Consider the following 20,659-nt stretch of genomic DNA (forward strand, 5'->3'; position numbering starts at 1 on the left):
ACAGTATTAACCACTTCAGTTCTGTTCTGCACCACATTCCCTCTAAAATAAACAAATTTAATCCTTGAGAAATGTAAAATGTACTGATCTGGAACGTGCCAAAGTCATTGTGTTAATACAACACACACACACACACACACATATATAAATGTCGTTGCTGATTTTCACGTTGTTCAAACTTCCCACGTTATTTAATACCATAGACTATAAAAACAGTTTAATATTCGTATCATAACCATAGACTGGTCATAACCGGATACCAGTTTTCTTTTTATGGTCGTCTTCGCCATCTAGTGGCCGTCTCGAGTAAGAAACTACTGGAGTGACGTGTGCAATGACGTCAAAATGGGAAATCGAAACTGACATGGATTTCCAGAGTAATGTTTAACACCTGAACGTAACGCACAATATCTGAAAAAAGTGCGGTATTAAAGCAGCACTGACAAACAAGACCTTCTTATCGTCCTGAAGAAAAGCCACAGAACCCAGGGTCGCGTTTGTATCGTACGATTAAAGCAAGGTAGGCATGGCGCTTTTGTTATTATACTTACACGGTTTGTTATGTAACGTAAACCCAGATATCATATTATTCATAAAGAATGTCTTCCCAATATATGTCAGATATACTGTTTAGGTAATCCTATTAGGCGCATGAATTCAATAGAACATTGACAGTAGAAAGTACTGTATGTAATTTTGTTGTGAAAGTTTGTATAGCCTATGACTATGAGGATTTTCAGCATGGTTTTTGGTTGAGTTATTTGTGCAGTGTATTGATGGTTTGGTGTGTATAGTCTGATTGCATCATGGCCCAACCAAAACCACTCTTCATACCCTGGTTGACTGAACAAATCCAGAGTGGACGTTATCCCGGAGTGTGTTGGATCAATAAAGAACAAAGACAGTTCAGCATTCCATGGAAGCACGCTTCAAGACAGGACTCCAACAGTGATGATGTCCTCATATTCAAAGTGAGAATACAACATTGTTTGTCATGCATTTTATTCACCAAAGAGTTTATTTAGTGCACTACTTGCAGTACTTCCAAGTCTAGGTTTTTTTTTTTTTTACTTGTGGGTAATATAATATTACTAAAATATAATATTTCATATTTAAATAAGGCTACACCTTAATGACTGTTTCTTTTACCACACTTAAACACACTTCCAAGTCGTGCATTTAGTCAAAAATTTATTTTGTAATAATTGCTTTAAAGATGTACACTTATTTAGATGTGTTGACTAACATAGTAAAGCACATAAAGTGCTCTTTTATCAGAGTGTATGTTTTGTTACTGATACACTATAATATTACTGTAACATTGATACAAATGTGTAATTATTAAAATATTTTAGTTGGCCATAAATGCTTGTCGGTATATTTCGGCAGTAGCCTACACTTCAACAATATAAAGTAACATAAGTTATTATGGAATTACACATAAGATGTACTTAAATCCTCCTCATGAGGTCAAAAAGCATTCTTTAATTTCAACTTATTGCATTTAATGTAAGTTTAAGCTATGATACAGTTTGATTTAAGTGTAAATAACATGCAGTTATGTGTCCAAAAACATTATGTTCAGTTCACACTCAACTGTATTGTTTTGAAATGTATCATTTCCATAAGCACTCTTTTTAAAAGTATGCAAAAGAGTACCTCTTTTTTTTTTTTTTACCAAGGGATGGTATTTTACATGAATAAAAAATAAGTATTATTAAATGATTGCAAGTACCCCAAGGTACTAATGAAATTACTATAATTCAATAGTATATTTAGTATATTATTGAAAATACTTTTACCAAAGAACTACTACACTTTCATTACAACCAAGCAACACCATACCACAAGTTTTTTTTTTTTTTTTTATCAATATAAATCAAGTAGTACCATAGAATATATCAAAGAAGCATTTACCATAATGTTATACCAGGGTACTTTTTTGCATGCATACTTTTCTTCTGATATCTGTACTTTGTTCCCGTCAGGCCTGGGCTCAGACGAGCGTCGGTGGAGATGGCAGGATCAACGGAGATCCCTCTGTTTGGAAGAGAAACTTCCGTAGCGCTCTTCGTGTTAAAGGCTTCAAGGTTATATATGATGACAAGAACGATGGCGCTAATCCACATAAAGTCTATCAGTTTCCATTTGAACCTCATTCTGCAGGTAGGAAACATTACATTTGTGGTTGATGACATTAAGAAGATTGATTGAACTGTTGAATCTGAGATTTGTTTTCTCTCTTCTCCAGCTTCAGGATCCGAGGGCTCTCAAGAGACTGATGTGAGTATCTGTTTCATCGCGTTTAAACCGTGTTTGTCTGGTTCTTCTTTAAAACACTCTCAAATAGACCACGTGTTGCATGAGATATGACATACACACACTGACTTGGGAATTGTTTCTCTTTCTTCATTTTTAGTTTTCACAAGAACAGGGTGCTGAGGAGAGCGACGTGTCCCCTAGTAAGACCGCACTTTATACCCAGCCATTAATTTGTTAGGTAGAATTTGTTTCATGGCGATGACAGTATGTTTTACTTTTATTTTTCTTAGCACATCCACCTCAAGGTTTGGAGCAAGATTTCACGGGACTAAACCTTCTGGACAGTTCCTCACAAGGTAGACTGAAAAGAACAGAAAAGATGATGTATTTTCATTATAGCAGGCTGTGGTACAAAGCATAATATAATCTGCATCAACTCGATTATTTGAGTACCTTTATTTTAAGTTACCTTTGGTCTCTGTTTGGTTGGGTAATGATTTATATGGTACTGTTGTTATATTATGATGAAAAAAATAATTGTTTTATTGTATATGCATTGTAAGTTTAGAATATTAAAAATAAAAAGTTGCATGGAGTCTCTTTTGCTCAACAAGGCTGCATTTATTTGAATAAAATACCATAATATTATGAAATATTACCATTAAAAAGAACTGTTTTCCGTGTAAATATATGTTAAAATGTAATTTATTTATATTATTCCTATTATTATCAATGTTGAAAACAGTTGTGCTGCTTAATAATTTTTCTGGAAACCAAAATAATTTTTTTTTTTAGGATTCTTTGATTAATAGGGTGTTCAAAAGATCTAATTTATTTAAGATAGAAATATATTGTTACATTGAAAAATGTCATTACTGTCACTTTTGAGTAAATAAATGCATACTTGCTGAAAAGTAATTAATTATTATTAAAGAATCTAAAGTATTATTATTTATTTAATTTTTTTTCTTATTTACACCAAACCTTTTAATGGAAGTGCATCACATTTTCCTCAAAAATAGTAATCAGCTAAAAGAAATGTTATATAACAAATTTCAATTCCTGAGCAGCAAGTCAGCATATAAGAAGGATCATAGGACACTAAAGACTGAATTAATTATGAAATATATACAAATGGATAACAGTTCTTTTAAACTGCAATAATATTTCAGAATGGTGATGCTTTTAATTTATGTAATAAACACAGCATGAGTGAGCAGAAGAGATAAACAGTAAATAATGATTTGAAGGACAGTGCATTGTGTACAGCCTTTTCATTCTTGTTCCAGTTCATGAAGTCTGGAATCCAGATCAGATGTATATGGGGCTTGAAGATCAAATACTCTTTCAGGAACCCAACCCATGTCCCGAATCCCAATATAATGAGTTCCATTACCAAATATTGGACACTCGTGAACCATTTCCTTTAGCTGAGGGGGCAGTCGGTGGTTTGGGGCAGATTCCGGCGTCTGAGGGGGCGACGGCTGCGGGTCATCATCCCCCAGAATATCAACCAGTCGGTGAAGGAGAGGGTCATCAGGCGACCGTTCCTGTGGTATCACTGGGTAAGTGGCTCTCAAAGTCATCACATGTTCACATCAAGTGTTGATGTTTATTTACTCACACAGCTTTTTTTTAATTAATCTGTTTTCTTCACAGACACTTTTTTTCAGATTAAGGTTTTTTACAAAGGGAAGATGGTGAAAGAAGAGTTGGTGGAGAATGTTGCTGGTTTCAGACTGATGTATCAGGGAAACATGTTGGTATTTTTGCTCTTCACTGTTATTTAAAGTAGCACCATGTTTAATACAGATGAAAACTTAACAGTATTCCTTTAACACCCGCAGGGACGAATCCATGGGCAGTGCTGATCTTCCAGTGGTCACACTTCCTGTTCCTGAAGGTATTCTGGATCAGATCCAGGCCAAGCATACGAACGACATTCTGAATAATCTGGGTGGTCTGGAGATCAGGAAATTGGACGCCGTGGTCTGTGGTCACCGTTGGGGATCAAGCAGGATCTATTGGGGTATAAGCAAACATGAAAATAGCCAAACACCCAGAGAGCTCGCCAAAAACACACCTGAAGCCGTCTACTACTTCAAAGATTACATATCACGTGAGTTATATTGGGTCAGATTTCTCCCATCCTCGTGTTGAATCAACAGCTATTGATTGATTAAAGATTTACAATCAAATCGTTAGATGATATGCTGATTATTAATAAGATTGATCACAATGTTTGCTGAAAAAGCCAGACAATTACAGGTGCTGTTCATATAATTAGAATATCATCAAAAAGTTGATTTATTTCACTAATTCCATTCAAAAAGTGAAACTTGTATTCATTTCATTACACACAGACTGATATATTTCAAATGTTTATTTATTTTAATTTTGATGATTATAACAACTAAGGAAAATCCCAAATTCAGTATCTCAGAAAATCTGAATATTGTGAAAAGGTTCGATATTGAAGACACCTGGTGCCACACTCTAATCAGATAATTAACTCAAAACACCTGCAAAGCCTTTAAATGGTCTCTCAGTCTAGTTCTGTAGGTTACACAATCATGGGGAAGACTGCTGAGTTGACAGTCATCCAAAAGACGACTACTGACACCTTGCACAAGGAGGGCAAGACACGAAAGGTCATTGCAAAAGAGGCTGGCTGTTCACAGAGCTCTGTGTCCAAGCACATTAATAGAGAGATGAAGGGAAGGAAAAGAAAAAAATTGTACAAGCAATAGGGATAACCGCACCCTGGAGAGGATTGTGAAACAAAACCCATTCAAAAATGTGGGGGAGATTCACAAAGAGTGGACTGCAGCTGGAGTCAGTGCTTCAAGAATCACTACACACAGATGTATGCAAGACATGGGTTTCAGCTGTTGCATTCCTTGTGTAAAGCCACTCTTGAACAACAGACAGCGTCAGAAGCATCTAAAGACAAAAAGGACTGGACTGCTGCTGAGTGGTCCAAAGTTATGTTCTCTGATGAAAGTACATTTTGCATTTCCTTTGGAAATCAGGGTCCCAGAGTCTGGAGGAAGAGAGGAGAGGCACACAATCCACGTTGCTTGAGGTCCAGTGTAAAGTTTCCACAGTCAGTGATGGTTTGGGGTGCCATGTCATCTACTGGTGGTGGTCCACTCTTTTCTAAAGTCCAAGGTCAACACAGTCGTATACCAGGAAGTTTCAGAGCACTTCATGCTTCCTGCTGCTGACCAACTTTATGGAGATGCAGATTTCATTTTCCAACAGGACTCTGCACCTGCACACAGTGCCAAAGCTACCAGTACCTGGTTTAAGGACCATGGTATCCCTGTTCTTAATTGGCCAGCAAACTCCTCTGACCTTATCCCCATAGAAAATCTCTGGGTATTGTGAAGAGGAAGATGTGATAACTGCAGTAATTCAGGCAAAAGGAGAACCAACTGAGTATTGAGTGCTGTACATGCTCATACTTTTCAGTTGGCCAAGATTTTTAAAAATCCTTTCTTTGTTTTGGTCTTAAGTAATATTCTAATTTTCAGAGATATTGAATTTGGGATTTTCCTGAGTTGTCATTTACAATCATCAAAACTAAAAGAAATAAACATTTGAAATATATCAGTCTGTGTGTAATGAATTAATATAATATACAAGTTTCTCTTTTTGAATGGAATTAGTGAAATAAATAAACTTTTTGATGATATTCTAATTATATGACCAGCACCTGTAATTGCATAGATCATTGAAAAGACATTACAAAAAGTCTGACTTTAGATGTCAGTTTATTGCCTTTTTCCATACCCCCCCCCCCCCCCCCATAAATGAACAAAAATAAGAGAACAGTAGGAAAATGCCTTATTATGGAATTTACACACAAAACAATGTTTTTTTCATAAAAAGAATGTAATAAAAAAATACATTAAAAACTAAACCAATATGGTTGATAGCTGGTGGCTGCAAAATATTTAGTTTATAATTTGTCATTCCTGTAGGTTTGAAGGCCTTTATGCAGACAAACAGTGAATCTCCTTCTTACGCTCTGTACTTCTTTCTGGGAGAGAAGTGGCCCGACCCCAAAATGAAGCCGTGGGAGAAGAAACTCATCATGATTGAGGTTAGGACCGGGCAAATTAAGTTTTCAATAGTTTTTATATTGACAAGAAAATTATAATATTTAGATTTTTTATATTTATCCTATGAAGCCTAATGTATCATATTTCATACACAAATTTCTAGAGCCTCTAAATGATCAAAATGATCAGTTTGGCTGTAAATCCTGTTGTACACCATCTACTATATGCCTTCTGATGTCTGATTGATAGTCAGTACTTTAATAGCAAGTAAAAAGCCTTTTAGTATAATTGTAAAATTGTTGCATTAAATGTTTTGACCCAACAATAAAAATTACAGAGCTTTGATCATAAAAGTGAGCATTAAATGTCATCTTACTAAAACATATTATTAGGGCATGTTAAATGACAACTGATTTATATAGATTTAATGTTTATTCATTTAACGTTTTTACTATTAATTCACATCTTTTTGAGCATATAAATGACATTTGCACCAAATTGCATATTTCTGTTCAGTTTGGGCCTATAGTTAATATCGAGGTGTTCTCTCTCCTCATTTCTTAATTTTTTTTTTCTAAAACATACTCTATGGGCCATAAAAGCTTTATGTATCATTTATGATACACAATTGAGAAATAAAAAAAATATATATTTAAATAAACTATTTTGTTGACAGGTACATAAATCTGTTCCACTGAAAAGTAAGTATCATGATTTATTTTTAACTTCCCCCATTCATTCTCTCTTTTTCTCATTTTTTTTAGGTTATTCTGACTTCACTGGAGCATTTGAATATGATTGCTGTTGCAAACGGGGCGTCTTCTCTGCAGTCGGTGGAGCTCCAGCTCTCTCTGGAGCAAATGATGGAGCTGTGTTAGAAAGATCTCCTATGACTGAGCAGAAAGACTTGACTGCACACATATTAGCACTCCTAAATTAAAATGATTTCTTAAAGGGGTCATATGATGCAATATATTTCACTTTGGAGTGTTACAAGCTCTTGGTGCATGAAGACGATCTGTAAAGTTGCAAAGGCTAAATCTAAAATCCAAAGAGATATTCTTTATCAAAGTTAAGACTCTGCCACGCCCCCCTTAAACGGCTCATTCAAACACGCCCCCACATATCTACATCACTATGTGGAAATATTTGTGTAATACCGCCCAAATGTTCACACAAAGAAAGACGGCGTGGTTTCAGTAACACAGTTAGTGTTGAAGCAGTCATGTCAGGGAGATGTGTGTATAATTGTGTGTGTACTAATATTGCAGAGCAGAATTTCAGTAATGGTACAAAGGAATTGTATGATTTGATGGATAAAAATACCAATCTGAGTTTACAAGTAGTGCTGTATTTTAAATGGATGGGTTTCATAGTTGTGTGCTATCATGAAAGAACAAGACAAACGTTTAATAATGCTAAAATCTAAGTCTAATGTTTTTGGAGTCTGTTTTTGCACTAGTCGGTTTTCTGTCTTATTACTGTATTTCTTCAGTCTTTTCCTGGACTGAATTCATTGTTGTTATATCTTTGACATTAATCTGAACTGAATGTGAGCTGTTGTTCCACTGACGTGCCTTTTTTCTTCCTCTTTTTCAGCTGATATGAACTAAGAGGTTTGCACTTAGTATAATGTTTTCCAGTGATGTAAAACCGGGGAATTTCAGGGATGTTTGTGTGTTTTCCAGGCCTGGAAAAGCATGCAAGTTAATACAGTGTTCCCACGGGTCCTTGAAATCCTTGAAAGTTTGTCAGTCTTAAAAAAAATGATAATAATTTCAAGGCACTGGAATTTTTTTTTTTAAATAAATATACATAGATACATTTCCTTAAAAGTTTTCTGGGAAAAATTCCAGATTATTCCCTCTGGTCTGCTAATGTGTTATTTTGCTAACACTTCGTGGCCTATGAATATTAGCATGCTTGATTTACATTAGTTATGTTCATTTTGTGTTAAGTGTTTCTATTGTGAGGTACTTTGTGTTGTACATTGCCACTTCGAAGGTTCCTCAACATTTCACAGACACACCGTGAAATTAATGATGAATTGCTTTGCTTGTTAAGATAATGTAAACCCTAAGAAGCAAGAAAAACTTAAAAGCATTTTGATTTTAAAGAATAAACCGGTTGCAAGCCATGGTATCAGATTTGTGAGTGAATCATTTGAGTTATATTCAATGAATCAACCAAAGCAGTTCACACATCAGTTTAACATTTATTATTCAGCTATGTGGAGAGGGGTTTACACCAATAAGATTTGACTGTGGGCGGAGCTTCTCAGTGCCACACAACACAAATAAAAACAAAGACTACCACAACATGTCCTGCAATCTGTTTAGGAAACACAACTAACTTACATTAAATGGAAACTATGTTCATACCACTGATTCTACATTCACGAATATAAATGAACATTCAAATTAATATTTAAAGAACACAGAGTCCTTGACAACACATACAGTAAATGCACTCACTAATTGAATAATTGTGATATAAACTTATTTATACATACGCTACCTTTCAAAAGTTTGGTAAGATTTTGTAATGCTATTGGAAAAAAGTCTCTTTTACCCACCAAAGATGCATTTACGTGTTTGATCAGAAATACAGTACAAATTGTGAAATATTACAGTTCAAAATAACTGTTTTCTGTTTTAAAGTTATTTTGAATATTTTAATATTATTATTGTAAAATAATAGTAATTTAGCAATTTATTCCTGTGATGCAAAGCTGAATGTTCAGCATCAAGACACAGTCTTCAGTGTCACATGATCTTCAGAAATCATTCTGATATGCTGAGAAATATTTCAGATTATTATCAATGTAGAGAACAGTGGTGCTTTATATCTATGAGGAAAGTGTGATACATTTTTAATTTCATGATTCTTTGATGAATAGAACAGCATTTTCTTATATCAATATATATTTGTAATATCATAAATGTATTAACTGTTGTACTTTTGATTAATTTAATGCATCCTTGCTAAAACAAACAAACAATATATATATATATTATTATTATAATTATTATTTTATCTCATTGATCCAAACTTTTGACCAGATGTGTACTAAATGAATAAAGTGTTTCAATTAATTAGATATATTCAGGTAATATGTCTAGGTGGTGTTATGTGATAACCCTAACTGTTCAAACTATATCATATTGAAATATGATTATTTATCTAGTCAGTTTTGATCACCACATCTATGTCAGTTCTACTCCACATTCTCCAGGTCATCATGTTCTTCCTCTGATTTCCTCTCCTCCTCTGAAAGGTCCCTGAGCTCCGACAGAGGCACCAGCTGACCCTCTTCGTCCAGTCCCATCGGCTGAATCATATTATCCCTGTTTAGGAAAAGATGTAAGTGTTAAAGCAGTATGTATGTGTGAATCTGTACTGGTGTTTTCCGTGGTTTAAGGTCCTTACTTTGAGAGTTTGTTAAAAAGACTGATGAGCCGGTGAGCCTCCTCCTCTTTCTCCTCCTCTGTCATTCCCTCCATCGGATCAGGCTGCTCCTCTTCCACCTGTCCCGTCACTGGATTCACTCGGTCTTTAATCTGCCGGTACTCCTCGGTGTCCGAGTCTGAATCGCTAGAGTACTGCGTGCCTGATGATGTGGCCTTTGACCTCTGACCTCCTAGCAAGCCTCTAGTGGCCAGGAGCCCAGCAGCATTTCCATATCCAGTGTACTTCACGAAACGCCTGACTGGAGTAGCCGATAAAAAAATAAAAGATAAAACACATAGACTCTTGACTCTTTATTGGCATTTATGGTTCTATGAAGAACCTTTGACATCCATGTAACTGTTCCATTGGACAAAGGGAACTTTTTGTAGCGGAAAAGGTTTTTCAAATTATTACAATGGTTAAAAAAATGGTTCTTTTATATAGAAGCCTGTTACAGCAAAGGAATAAAAAAAGGTAATTGCAACCTATTTTCCTCACACTTTTGACTTTTTAAATCACAATTATGGCTTTTTTCATAATTGCAAGAAATAAACTCAATTGCAAGATAAAAAAATTGTGAGTTATAAACATACTTGTTTGCAAACGTTATTCTGATGACATTCAGAATTCAGACGGAGGACAGGAAGTGGAAAGGAGAATGGATGAGATGGAGGAAAGTCTGTACTGTACTGGTTTAGACACTCTTACAAGAGAGAGGTATAAACAGAAGATCACAACATATGTTGGACGTGATCCTTATGTTCAACTAAACTGAAATACTTGGCTGTCATTGAAGCAGTGGATTGGATACGTCTACATGTGGCATTTAGTTGAGTGAATTCAGATTGTCTCATGTTGAATGCATGAGAGTTGACAGCCCTGTATCTATTTATATATTTCTTTATTAATATCTTAATTTATAATTATATCTTTTATTAACCATTTGCACACACAAGCATTTATAGGACTCGACTCCTCCTGCCCACAGAAGCAGGTTTACTAGATACCTTTTTCTGCATTTTTCATGCAGTCAATTTCTTGACTTTTCCACCCTTATGAACAACAAATATTCATACACAATAATAACTCCGTAGGGTTTCTCAGTTTGAACGATCTATAAACAACGTAAAACATAGGCATTTGGAGTTTCTGCTAGTGATTCCCATGTAGAAAAATCACCTCCAGTTGCATTCGCGTTACAGAACTGACGTCATGTGCAAACAAACCTACTACTTGGCCCGGTGTTTGATTGACAGGTGATCTGACCAATCATGATGCAGAATCTGCTATTTGTTTGAAATAAATCCAGACAGGTGTCTTCTGATGTTCCTTCATGTTGATTTTGTGCTATATCTAGTAAAGAGATGATTGGTCCATGTGCAGAAGGAACCTGCTTTGTCTTGTCTGTTGGCGCATTGTGTCCTCTTTGCTGATGTATATTTCACTGCGTAAGAACGCGATGTGTGGCCTGAGAGAGCCAAGGCTTTTCAGACATTGCAACAGTAATAAAGGGGGGCAGGTCTTTGTGAAATGTCAAATTTGAGATAAAAAGTCGCAGGTACCTTTTTTATTTTTTATTCCATGGCGGGAAAAAAAACTGAATTGCAAGATTTAAATTCAGAACTCAATGAAAAAAAAAATTAGAAAGTCAAGATGTAAATGCAGATTTTATATCTTGCAAATCTGACCTTTTTCTTAAAATTGTGAGTAATTAAAAACAATTCTGAATTTTTAGATAAAATGTCACAATTATCTTTTTGATGTTTTTATTCCGTTGCATAAACAGGCTCCCATATCTGTTTAAGAACTGTCCTCTAAAAGGTTTTTCAGGGAACCCAAAATGGTTCTTCTATAGCACAGAAGCAAAAACCCTTTTAAAACTTTCTTTTAAAGAATGTAGTATGTTTTTTTTTTTTTGGGGGGGGGGGGGGCTGTTTTTATAAAGAATATTCTGTCTTTTTACAGAATATTGAGTGTTATTTGTGGTTAATAGTGTTTCTATGCGTTACCGTTCTCTTTGCACAGCACGAAGAGCAGGTCAGCAGCGCAGTGTTTGAGCTCAGTGTCCAGGTGGGTCATCAGTCTGACCAGACGATTCCTCATGGTGTTTCCCTCCTCAGGTTTAGTGCTGGCATCTCTTAACGGAGGCAGAATCTGCACTCAACAAACAAAGAGATCAAATTTGTTAGCATTTGATGAAAACAAGTCTTTTTTTTAGACAATATGTTTCCTTGAAATGTCAAACCGCAGTCATGCCTGTTGTCTGAGGTAGTGTCTCGTGTCTCTGTGACCTCTGGAGCATTCGGTCAGCAAGTTCAGCACAGGAGTCAGTCTCTCTTTGACCTTTTCTCCCTGCATGTGAAACACTACGGTGTTAGAAAAGCTGCTTTTGCAAACATACATATTTATTCCCTCCTGGGGTTCTCTATTAAAGACCAGGTCTTCATGCTGAAAAACTATATAATAATAGATATACTTAATAATTTAGTAATTTATTTAAAAAGTGCAATGTACACTACTGTTCAAAAGTTTGGCATTAATAAGATATTTCTTTTTATTTGAAAGAAATTAATAGTGGGCTAAACAAAACTGCATTTAATCATTGAGCATTGATTAAAAGTGATTTCTGAGGGATCACGTGACACTGAAGACTGGAGTAATGATGCTGAAAATTCAGCTTTGCATCACTGGAATATCTTACAATTTAATATATTCCAGTAGAAAACAGCTATTTTAAAATTGTATTTCACTATATTGTTTTTTTCTTTCCCTTTCCATATGTGTTTCTTCCACTTTCTCTTTACCTGCTCCAGTTTTCTCTCCATGTAGATGAGCAGGTTGTGCACACAGTCCATGTTGGCTCCATTGATCTGGTGTGAGTCTGGACCCAGAGGCACAGACACCAGAACGTCTAGACAGCTCAGTGGGAGAGCAGACAGCATATTCGCTGCATGCCTGAGAGAACGAGAGAGAGAGAGAGAGATGAGGACAAGTCTATGCTCAAATCTGTTCACTTTAAAATGAACTAAAATGCAGAAATGTATATCTCATATTCTTATTAAAGTATTTACATGAATCACTTATATGAGTGGAGATGACAGTGTATCCATAGAGAAAAGCAGACACAGACAAACATGACTTCCAGAAGAAGGAAGTGACACTGGTAGGTACACTGGCTAAAGAGGCCAATATACTAGGATACATTTAGAGATATGATAGAGAGATATTCTTTGAAAAAGTCACATCTAATTCCTATTTTTTATAAACTGTCACAAACCTATTAGATGCAGGTTTTACTGAGGGAAGACAGTTAGACATCTATCAGCCAACTTAATATATGCTCTACACATGTGATCCGGTACTAATATTCACTAGTTTGTTAATTGCCTGCACAACAGTGCTGTCTCAATATGGTTTGATATTTAATTATCTTATTTTACTTTATATTTTTACATTGCAATTATTATTATGTTATTGTTTTTATAATGTCTTTTCTTTTTTTCTATCATCTTTCACTTCTTTGTCTGTGTGTGTGTGTGTGTGTCTTTGTCTTGTCAATAATGACAAGAAAGTATTTCTATCTTTCAGACAAATTAATAAGTGCACTATGATCTAATTGTCAAATTCACTCGTCTATTGAAGTACAACAATGTAGACATGATGCATTTTAATTTAATTACATGTAATTTAATATATTGCACTTATTATTCTACTGATATTATTTATAACATATTTTATTAATATTATTTATTAATATATTTTAGTACTATTTTTTGCTATCTTTCACTTCCTTCTGTGTATGTTTCTCCTGATCATGTTAATCATGCCAATAAAGTGTTTTGACATTTAAATTATATTTGACTTCCACTTTTGAGTGGAATGCATCGTAAATGCCAACATTTTTCAGTTAGTGGATAATTAATGCTACAGATGCTGTAAAATTGCTTTCATTACATAACAACAATATTTATCAACACTAACCCCTTTAATTCATCTGTAGCTTCCTCTTCCTCACAGGAGAGCATCAGACAGTGACGCAGAACTGCCGCCAGGTGGCGATAGAGAGACGCATCTTCCTGATCAACACAAAGAGAGTCTTGACATGAACAGTTACAGTATATCAGTTTATTCAGTGCACTGTGTGGGGTTTTAAACACAGTCCTATAGTAACACCATCCCAGACAGCAACATACTGTAAGTGTTGGTCCAGATGAAATCCATGCAGGCCGGATCTGGGCCGAAAATGCTTGCTGTCTGGGATCTGACACATCACGTGGTGCAACCATAGTTTAGGGAGGTGAGTGTGATGATAATCTCTGCATGCACTCACCTCTTCTGGTTCCTGAGTGTGTGTGCTGTGTGTTATATTAAAAAGAATCTTCAGGGCCTCCTGAGCCTGCTGTGAGTCCTCCACACTAATAGGAGGCGCTGTAGGATCCAGCACCACTTCATATTGCTCCTTCCACTGGACTGATAAACTCTTCTCCAGCACCGATGTTAATAATGGCACTCCTCCCTCCTACAAATTAAGAAAAAGTCATTATAATATAGACATTAATAAGTTTAGTGTCAGAAATATTTTTTACGTTTCAAATGCTTGTCAAGTCTGCATTTTTTTAATACAAAAAAAGGTAAGAACATATTACTACAAATCTAAATTGATGCTTTATATTTGAATGTATTTTCAGCATCAGTATCAGAAATCGTTCTAATATGTTGCTTTTTTTGCACAATAAACATTTCTTGTTATTATAAATGTTGAAAACAGCTGTGTTGCTTAATATTTCTTACTGACCCTAAACATGTATAATGTTAATGTATATAATATAGTGGAGATCGGCTCGAAACTTCTAATAAATATTAGAAAACAGAAGAAGAAAAAGTAGATACTTGTTTCAGCTGTGCTCTGAGTTCAGGTCTCAACGCTGTCAGTAAAAACATGAACCGGAGTGTGTAAAACTGACCACAGGGGGAAGATGCGGACTGAAACTCCTTACTTAGCTTTTCTGTCAGACCACAGAGGAGACTGAAACACAGCAAACAGTTAGAGAAAGAGAAAAACACGGTTTCAGTGAATACAGTGGCACTTAACAAACAAATAAAATGCAATAATTTCAATGCATTAACCCTTTTCAAAACTGACTTCGTTATTTTTTGCTATTACTTGTAACCAAGTGGTTAATCTTTCACCGGTTAGCATAAATAGGGCCCTATGATTTTAGCAGACAGAATTTATGAAAATACAGATGGAATCTAGATACATAAAATATACTGTAAATATTTGGTAAAATTTGGATGAGAGTCACTTCATCAGCATTTCAACCCGCCAAAATAAATGTTTGGTTTATCTTGATGAAATTATGACACAAATAAATTATTTTGTATACTAAAATGTGCTTCTCACTGTAATAATACTAATGGTAAAAATTATAATAATTTTAAAGAATATCATAATTTTTCTTCCATTTAAAGTGTAAACCTCTGTTGTGCCAAATTTTGCAATCATTGCCAAAAACGAGATTTGATTACATTCTAAAAGGCTAATTAAATTGCTAAGTTTTATGCATTAATTGAATTACCAATATTTTAGTAATAAGTTTTGTATTAAATTTTAAAATACAGAATTCATAAAAATTAAAACAGATGGCACAGAATTTCTGAAAAAGTAAAATAAATTATTAAATCTTCCTTTTTTTAAAACAATAAATAAATTAGGAAATTGCCAAACTTTTATGAATTCAATTGATTATGATTAAGTTGATTCAGTTAAACTCATTTTGGATCATTTAATTCAATTACCTTATGATGATCAAAATTTGTTGAAATCATATCAGAACCTGGAAAACGGAACTTTCGAATTAAGAATTTAGAATTTTTTTCGTACGGCCCTGAGATAAACTCCTGCTGGTAGATGAATGTAACTACATAGTATGGCCTTAAAAAAATAAAAAAACTCTTTTATTTGCATTTTTCATAGAGTTCATGAGGAAAGATGTTAGAATTTGAAAGTGTAAGTTGATTCATACCCGAGTTCGCTGGCTCTCTCTTGTGCCCAAGCACTATTGTAAACAATGTTACAGAAGATTTTCATGACTTCCTTTCTACTGACTTCATCAACTTTTTCTTCTTTTTCCTCCTCCTCCTCCTCTCCTCCCCCAAGGCTTCCTCTGCTGTCTCTTTTACCTCGCGTCAGAGCTTTGAAAACGCTGCTCCTCCTGCGAGAAGGAATGAGGCTCATGTTTGAAAAAGTGCTGGCCTTGCGCTCACCGCACCAATCACTCTGACCCCAGACCACAGGGTCGTTCACATCACCGCTAACTGCCTCAGAACCATCGTCTTCCTCACTGCCGCGCTCATCCTCGTCCGCTCGACCAAATTTGCTCTCAGAAATAGCCTCCATGATGTCATTATAGGGGTCAGAGTCACCGTCGCTGTCTTCTTTGGGAACAGGTGCATTGCTGATGTCACCCAGATGTGCAAGAGTGAGAAGCGCTCTGTCAGTGATCAGAGGGCCCAAAACCTTTTTGTCCCTGGAGAGAATCCGGATGGATCTCAGGCATACTTTCAGCAGACGCCCTTGCGGTTCAGTCTGGAGGAACCTGATCAAAACCATAGCCAGAGCCTGAGGGAATAAAACTAATTAAACAAAGGCAGAAACTGGTTTTAAAATGGTTAAGTTGTGTATTTGTTGATAAGAGCCGAGGTTACCTGTCTCAGAATGACATCTGGGTTACCGGATTCATCATAGTCTGAATCAGAGTCTGACATATAATCCCGCACTTTATTCTTTCGGAACTGCAGTGGCCAAAACAACAACACAGAGTATTACGGGAACAATTATGGGTGCCGCTAGTAATGCTGAAAATGTGCACTTTTAACCTTTTGGTTTCCTCACTTTCATGGTACTAAACAATATTAATCTCTAAGTTATATATTTATGCCTATGCATAAAATGGGTTAGGGTTACTTCAAATTATTTTTGAATTAATACAGCACCATAAAGTTACAAATATAGCAAAGCTATTTGTTTTTTCGAAAAATTAATGAAAATGTTCACAATTAATTTGATTACATTTTAAAAGAGCAATAAAATTTTAGTTTTATGCATTATAGTTTTATGCATTAATTACCAAAATGTTTAATAATAAATATCTCTGTGTGTACGTTCTTATATTCTTACAGAAGGTAAGATTTTACGGTTTGAAAATGTCTGAAGACAACCAAAGGTGTTAACAATTGTCAAATCCTTTTCAGAATGTAGTCTTAAAAAATACAACATTGCATCTTAAAAAAAAAGAAATTAATACCTCTTCCATCTCCAGCCTCTTTTCGGATTGAACAAACAGCCAGACAACAGAAAAAAATAAATAAAATAAAAAATAAACCATATGAAAAGATAAGACAAAGAAAATATGTATTCTGACAAATGTGTGTATTTATTCTTAGTGTGTGTTTTAACAATCAATAACAGAGCTCATTTTCTTTGGAACATGGATGCACAAATGATAGTAAACCAACATCACTTTGTAATATTAACGTTACACAGATCAACACTGACTTGCTCTCTGGGATGGATTTGGTAGAGAGCTTATGAACTAAATATTAATGAGCTGCAGGCCGAGGATCACATCAACTGCAGTATCAGCAAACAGCTGAGGACATGCAGGAATATTTCCTTCCCAGAGGAAAACAGCACGGCTCAGGGAACTCTATGGAGTTCATATTCAGAAATCTTAAATATGAGAAGAATTAGAGGAAACCTCATTTCTGAATGTGTATGTGTAATTGCACTCATATATCTCTTACTCTTCTTCTCTCCCTCTCCTCCGAATCATAGAAGAAACACTGTGCATACTAGGAGAGAGCGAAAATATTGAATTAGAAAAGAGTAGTTACATAAACTGTGAGTTTTAAGTACACAACAAAGTAGATTGTTTTGTAATTTCATGTATTGTCGTGATGCTATTAATACATTGGTTTTGGGGCAACTGGACTGAATTTAATCAGTTTTTAGTTAATTGTAAGTACCTCTCGATTAAATTGCTGTAGTTCTGCCTTCAGTCCTTTCTGATCATCCTCTCGGATACACTCGATAATCCTCTCTATATTCATCGCTGCGCAAAAACACAAACACACACACATAAACAAACAACTGTTTGTCAAAAAACATCTAAGATGAGGTATATGCGTCTAAAACAATTAAAAATCTGTGATTTAAAAAAATCAAAATCAAAGACATCTTTAATGTAAAAAATTTATTAATTATTTTTCTAATTCACTAATCAAAAGTAATAAATGATTGAACAGTGTAATCAATCCATTGTTAAACCAAAAAGTGTACAAACTAAAAACAAAACATTTTTGATTAAATATTTTATCAAATATAATAAATGTAATGATTCATATTTAATGTAATCATTACATTAATTAATTACATAAATGTAATTTCTAAATATTTTAGCAAATATATATTATTTACCATATAAAATGCAATATTACATTTATAAAATTACATTGAAATATTTCAATCAAAATTCATAAGGTAATACATGAACTAAATTATGTAATAAAAGTAATAATTTGTCATTTTACATAAAATGTCATTTTATAAATGTAATATTACAATTAATATAATAAAATATTTATTTATATTAATTGCAATATTATAGATAAACATTATCTAAAAGTATGCATTTAGGAATAATATAATATAATATAATATAATATAATATAATATAATATAATATAATATAATATAATTGAAATGGCAAAAAGAATCCTTATCAAGACAAAAATATATGACATTTCCATATTAAAAACACAAATATAAACCAGCATATTAGTCGGTTCCAGATTTCCTTCCACTCCAACCAAAGCAGTTGTCTCCTTTATATCTGTGTTAGTTTATCCTCTTACCTGTGAGCGTGTCTTCACCTGAGCATGCCATGCAGGATGCAGTGCACTGGAGCCTTGAAATCTTTAATTTCTATTGGATTTGAATCACTTGCTCGGCTGCTGTGATTCTCTCTCTTTACCTGCAGATCTTTTATCTAGCTCTCTCTCAGTCTTTTTCTGTCTCTGTTTACCTCCAGCTCTGTCTCTACCCCCGTTTGTCTGTAATCCTGCAGTGCATTAGTTATGCTCTAATCCTTTAATGTCTTTTCACTTCATCTCTATTCACTCTCACTATAAATAACCTTACAGCAGATCCAGATGATGTGCAGTGACATACAGTAACCACAATGTGGCAGCTCGATAGAAAACAGTGACATGATGACCAATGACTGTTCCAAGGTCTAAATGTGAAATTAAACAGAATTAGGAATCCAAAAAATATGAATAACCTAAATGCAAGATAATAAACTGTAAACAGACAAAGCTGCTTTATCATTGTTCAATTTAAATTCAATTATGATATAGTTAATTATATAATATTGTATATAGAATATCTGTACATATACTGAATGTGTGACCCTGCCTTTGAAAACCCAGATAAAGACTTTTTGTGATTTACTGTTTTCTACATAAAATCATCCTTCATAAAGATGTAGAATATTCTGCGAAAATATAACCTTTATATCTTTCATACTGAGTAAGGTCATGTCAAAGATTGAAATCATAGAAATGAAAATTAATGAAATTAATGGTTGAAATCAAATCAAACTTTGATGCTTGTTATCTCATATTTAGATTCTGAGACTTTAGCCTGGATTTCACAGACAGGGTCACAAATTGTCTTTTTGTATATTTATTTTCTGATTCTGATTCTACTCGACATGCACAAATTTTTTTTTAACATAGTTTCAGCCTTTTCTAAGCCATAGTTAAAATGTATCCATGTTGATTTAAAGTACCAGTTATTCTATTACAAAAGATTCAATTGTTGAAAAAAGAAAAGAAAACACAGAGTGCTGTATCCAAGCATGTTAACAGCAAGTTGAGTGGAAGGAAAAAGTGCGGAAGAAAAAGAAGCACAACCAACCGAGAGATGCACAGCCTTATGAGGATTGTCAAGCAAAATCGATTCAAGAATTTGAGTGAACTTCACAAGGAATGGACTGAGGCTGGAGTCAAGGCATCAAGACCCACCACACACAGAGACGTGTCAGAGCCGTCTTACCTGGGCTAAGGAGAAGAACTGGACTATTGCCCAGTGGTCCAAAGTCCTCTTTTCAGATGAGAGCAGGTTTTGTGTTTCATTAGTAAACCAAGGTCCTAGAGTCTGGAGGAAGGCTGGATAAGCTCATAGCCGAAGATGCTTTAAGTCCAGTATTAAGTTTCCACAGTCTGTGATGATTTGGGGTGCAATGCCATCTGCTGATGTTGGCCAATTGTGTTTTTTGGAAACCAGAGTCACTGCACACGTTTACCAAGAAATTTTGGAGCACTTCATGCTTCCTTCTGCTGAGCTTTTTGAAGACTCTGATTTCATTTTCCAGCAGGATTTGGCACCTGCCCACACTACCAAAAGTTGGTTAAATGACCATGGTGTTGGTGTGCTTGACTGGCCAGTAAACTCACCAGACCTGAACCCCAGAGAGAATCTATGGGCTATTGTCAAGAGGAAGATGAGAAACAAGAGACAAAACAATGCAGATGAGCAGAAGGCCACTGTCCAGGGGCACTGCACAAGATCCCGGGCCCTATGCATAGGCAGTCCTAATGTCCCCCCAGACGCGCACACACACACACACACACACACACACACACACACACACACACACATACACACACACACAATGTACCCAGTAGCACTGGTTGGCACTCAACAACAGGATGTGTCTGTTAAATATAGGGCAATGTTTGAAATTATATACAGAACAATTCACATGAGAATATCCCCACCAGTCACCTTTCCTTATCCCAACAAACTACGCACA

General features: G+C 35.0%; 2 protein-coding genes across 3 annotated transcripts; one reads left to right on the top strand and one right to left on the bottom strand.

Annotated features, from left to right (window-relative positions):
- Positions 1-335: 335 nt before the first annotated feature.
- On the top strand, positions 336-8,124 carry irf3 (interferon regulatory factor 3). Of its 2 annotated transcripts, none has more exons than XM_052611027.1 (11): positions 336-520; positions 770-971; positions 1,989-2,166; positions 2,252-2,283; positions 2,420-2,462; positions 2,553-2,618; positions 3,552-3,827; positions 3,922-4,021; positions 4,110-4,381; positions 6,249-6,370; positions 7,094-8,124. In XM_052611027.1, exons 2-11 carry the CDS (start codon positions 807-809, stop codon positions 7,205-7,207), a joined length of 1,368 nt encoding a protein of 455 aa, XP_052466987.1. In that variant the 5' UTR covers positions 336-520; positions 770-806; the 3' UTR covers positions 7,208-8,124. The 2 variants fall into 2 exon arrangements, with proteins under 2 accessions (XP_052466987.1, XP_052466988.1); XM_052611028.1 differs by having other exon boundaries at positions 795-971.
- Positions 8,125-8,524: 400 nt separating this feature from the next.
- Positions 8,525-18,886, bottom strand: si:dkey-94f20.4 (synembryn-A). Its single transcript, XM_052611026.1, has 14 exons — positions 18,696-18,886; positions 17,808-17,893; positions 17,586-17,633; positions 17,087-17,104; positions 16,488-16,574; positions 15,806-16,401; positions 14,670-14,805; positions 14,110-14,298; positions 13,761-13,855; positions 12,584-12,734; positions 12,036-12,131; positions 11,789-11,933; positions 9,759-10,038; positions 8,525-9,676 (listed from the first exon to the last, which is right to left on the bottom strand). Exons 1-14 carry the CDS (start codon positions 18,724-18,726, stop codon positions 9,547-9,549), a joined length of 2,088 nt encoding a protein of 695 aa, XP_052466986.1. The 5' UTR covers positions 18,727-18,886; the 3' UTR covers positions 8,525-9,546.
- Between the last annotated feature and the right edge of the window lie 1,773 nt (positions 18,887-20,659).

This window comes from Carassius gibelio, chromosome A12 (genome assembly GCF_023724105.1).
Source record: "Carassius gibelio isolate Cgi1373 ecotype wild population from Czech Republic chromosome A12, carGib1.2-hapl.c, whole genome shotgun sequence".
NCBI classification, from domain to species: Eukaryota; Metazoa; Chordata; class Actinopteri; order Cypriniformes; family Cyprinidae; genus Carassius; species Carassius gibelio.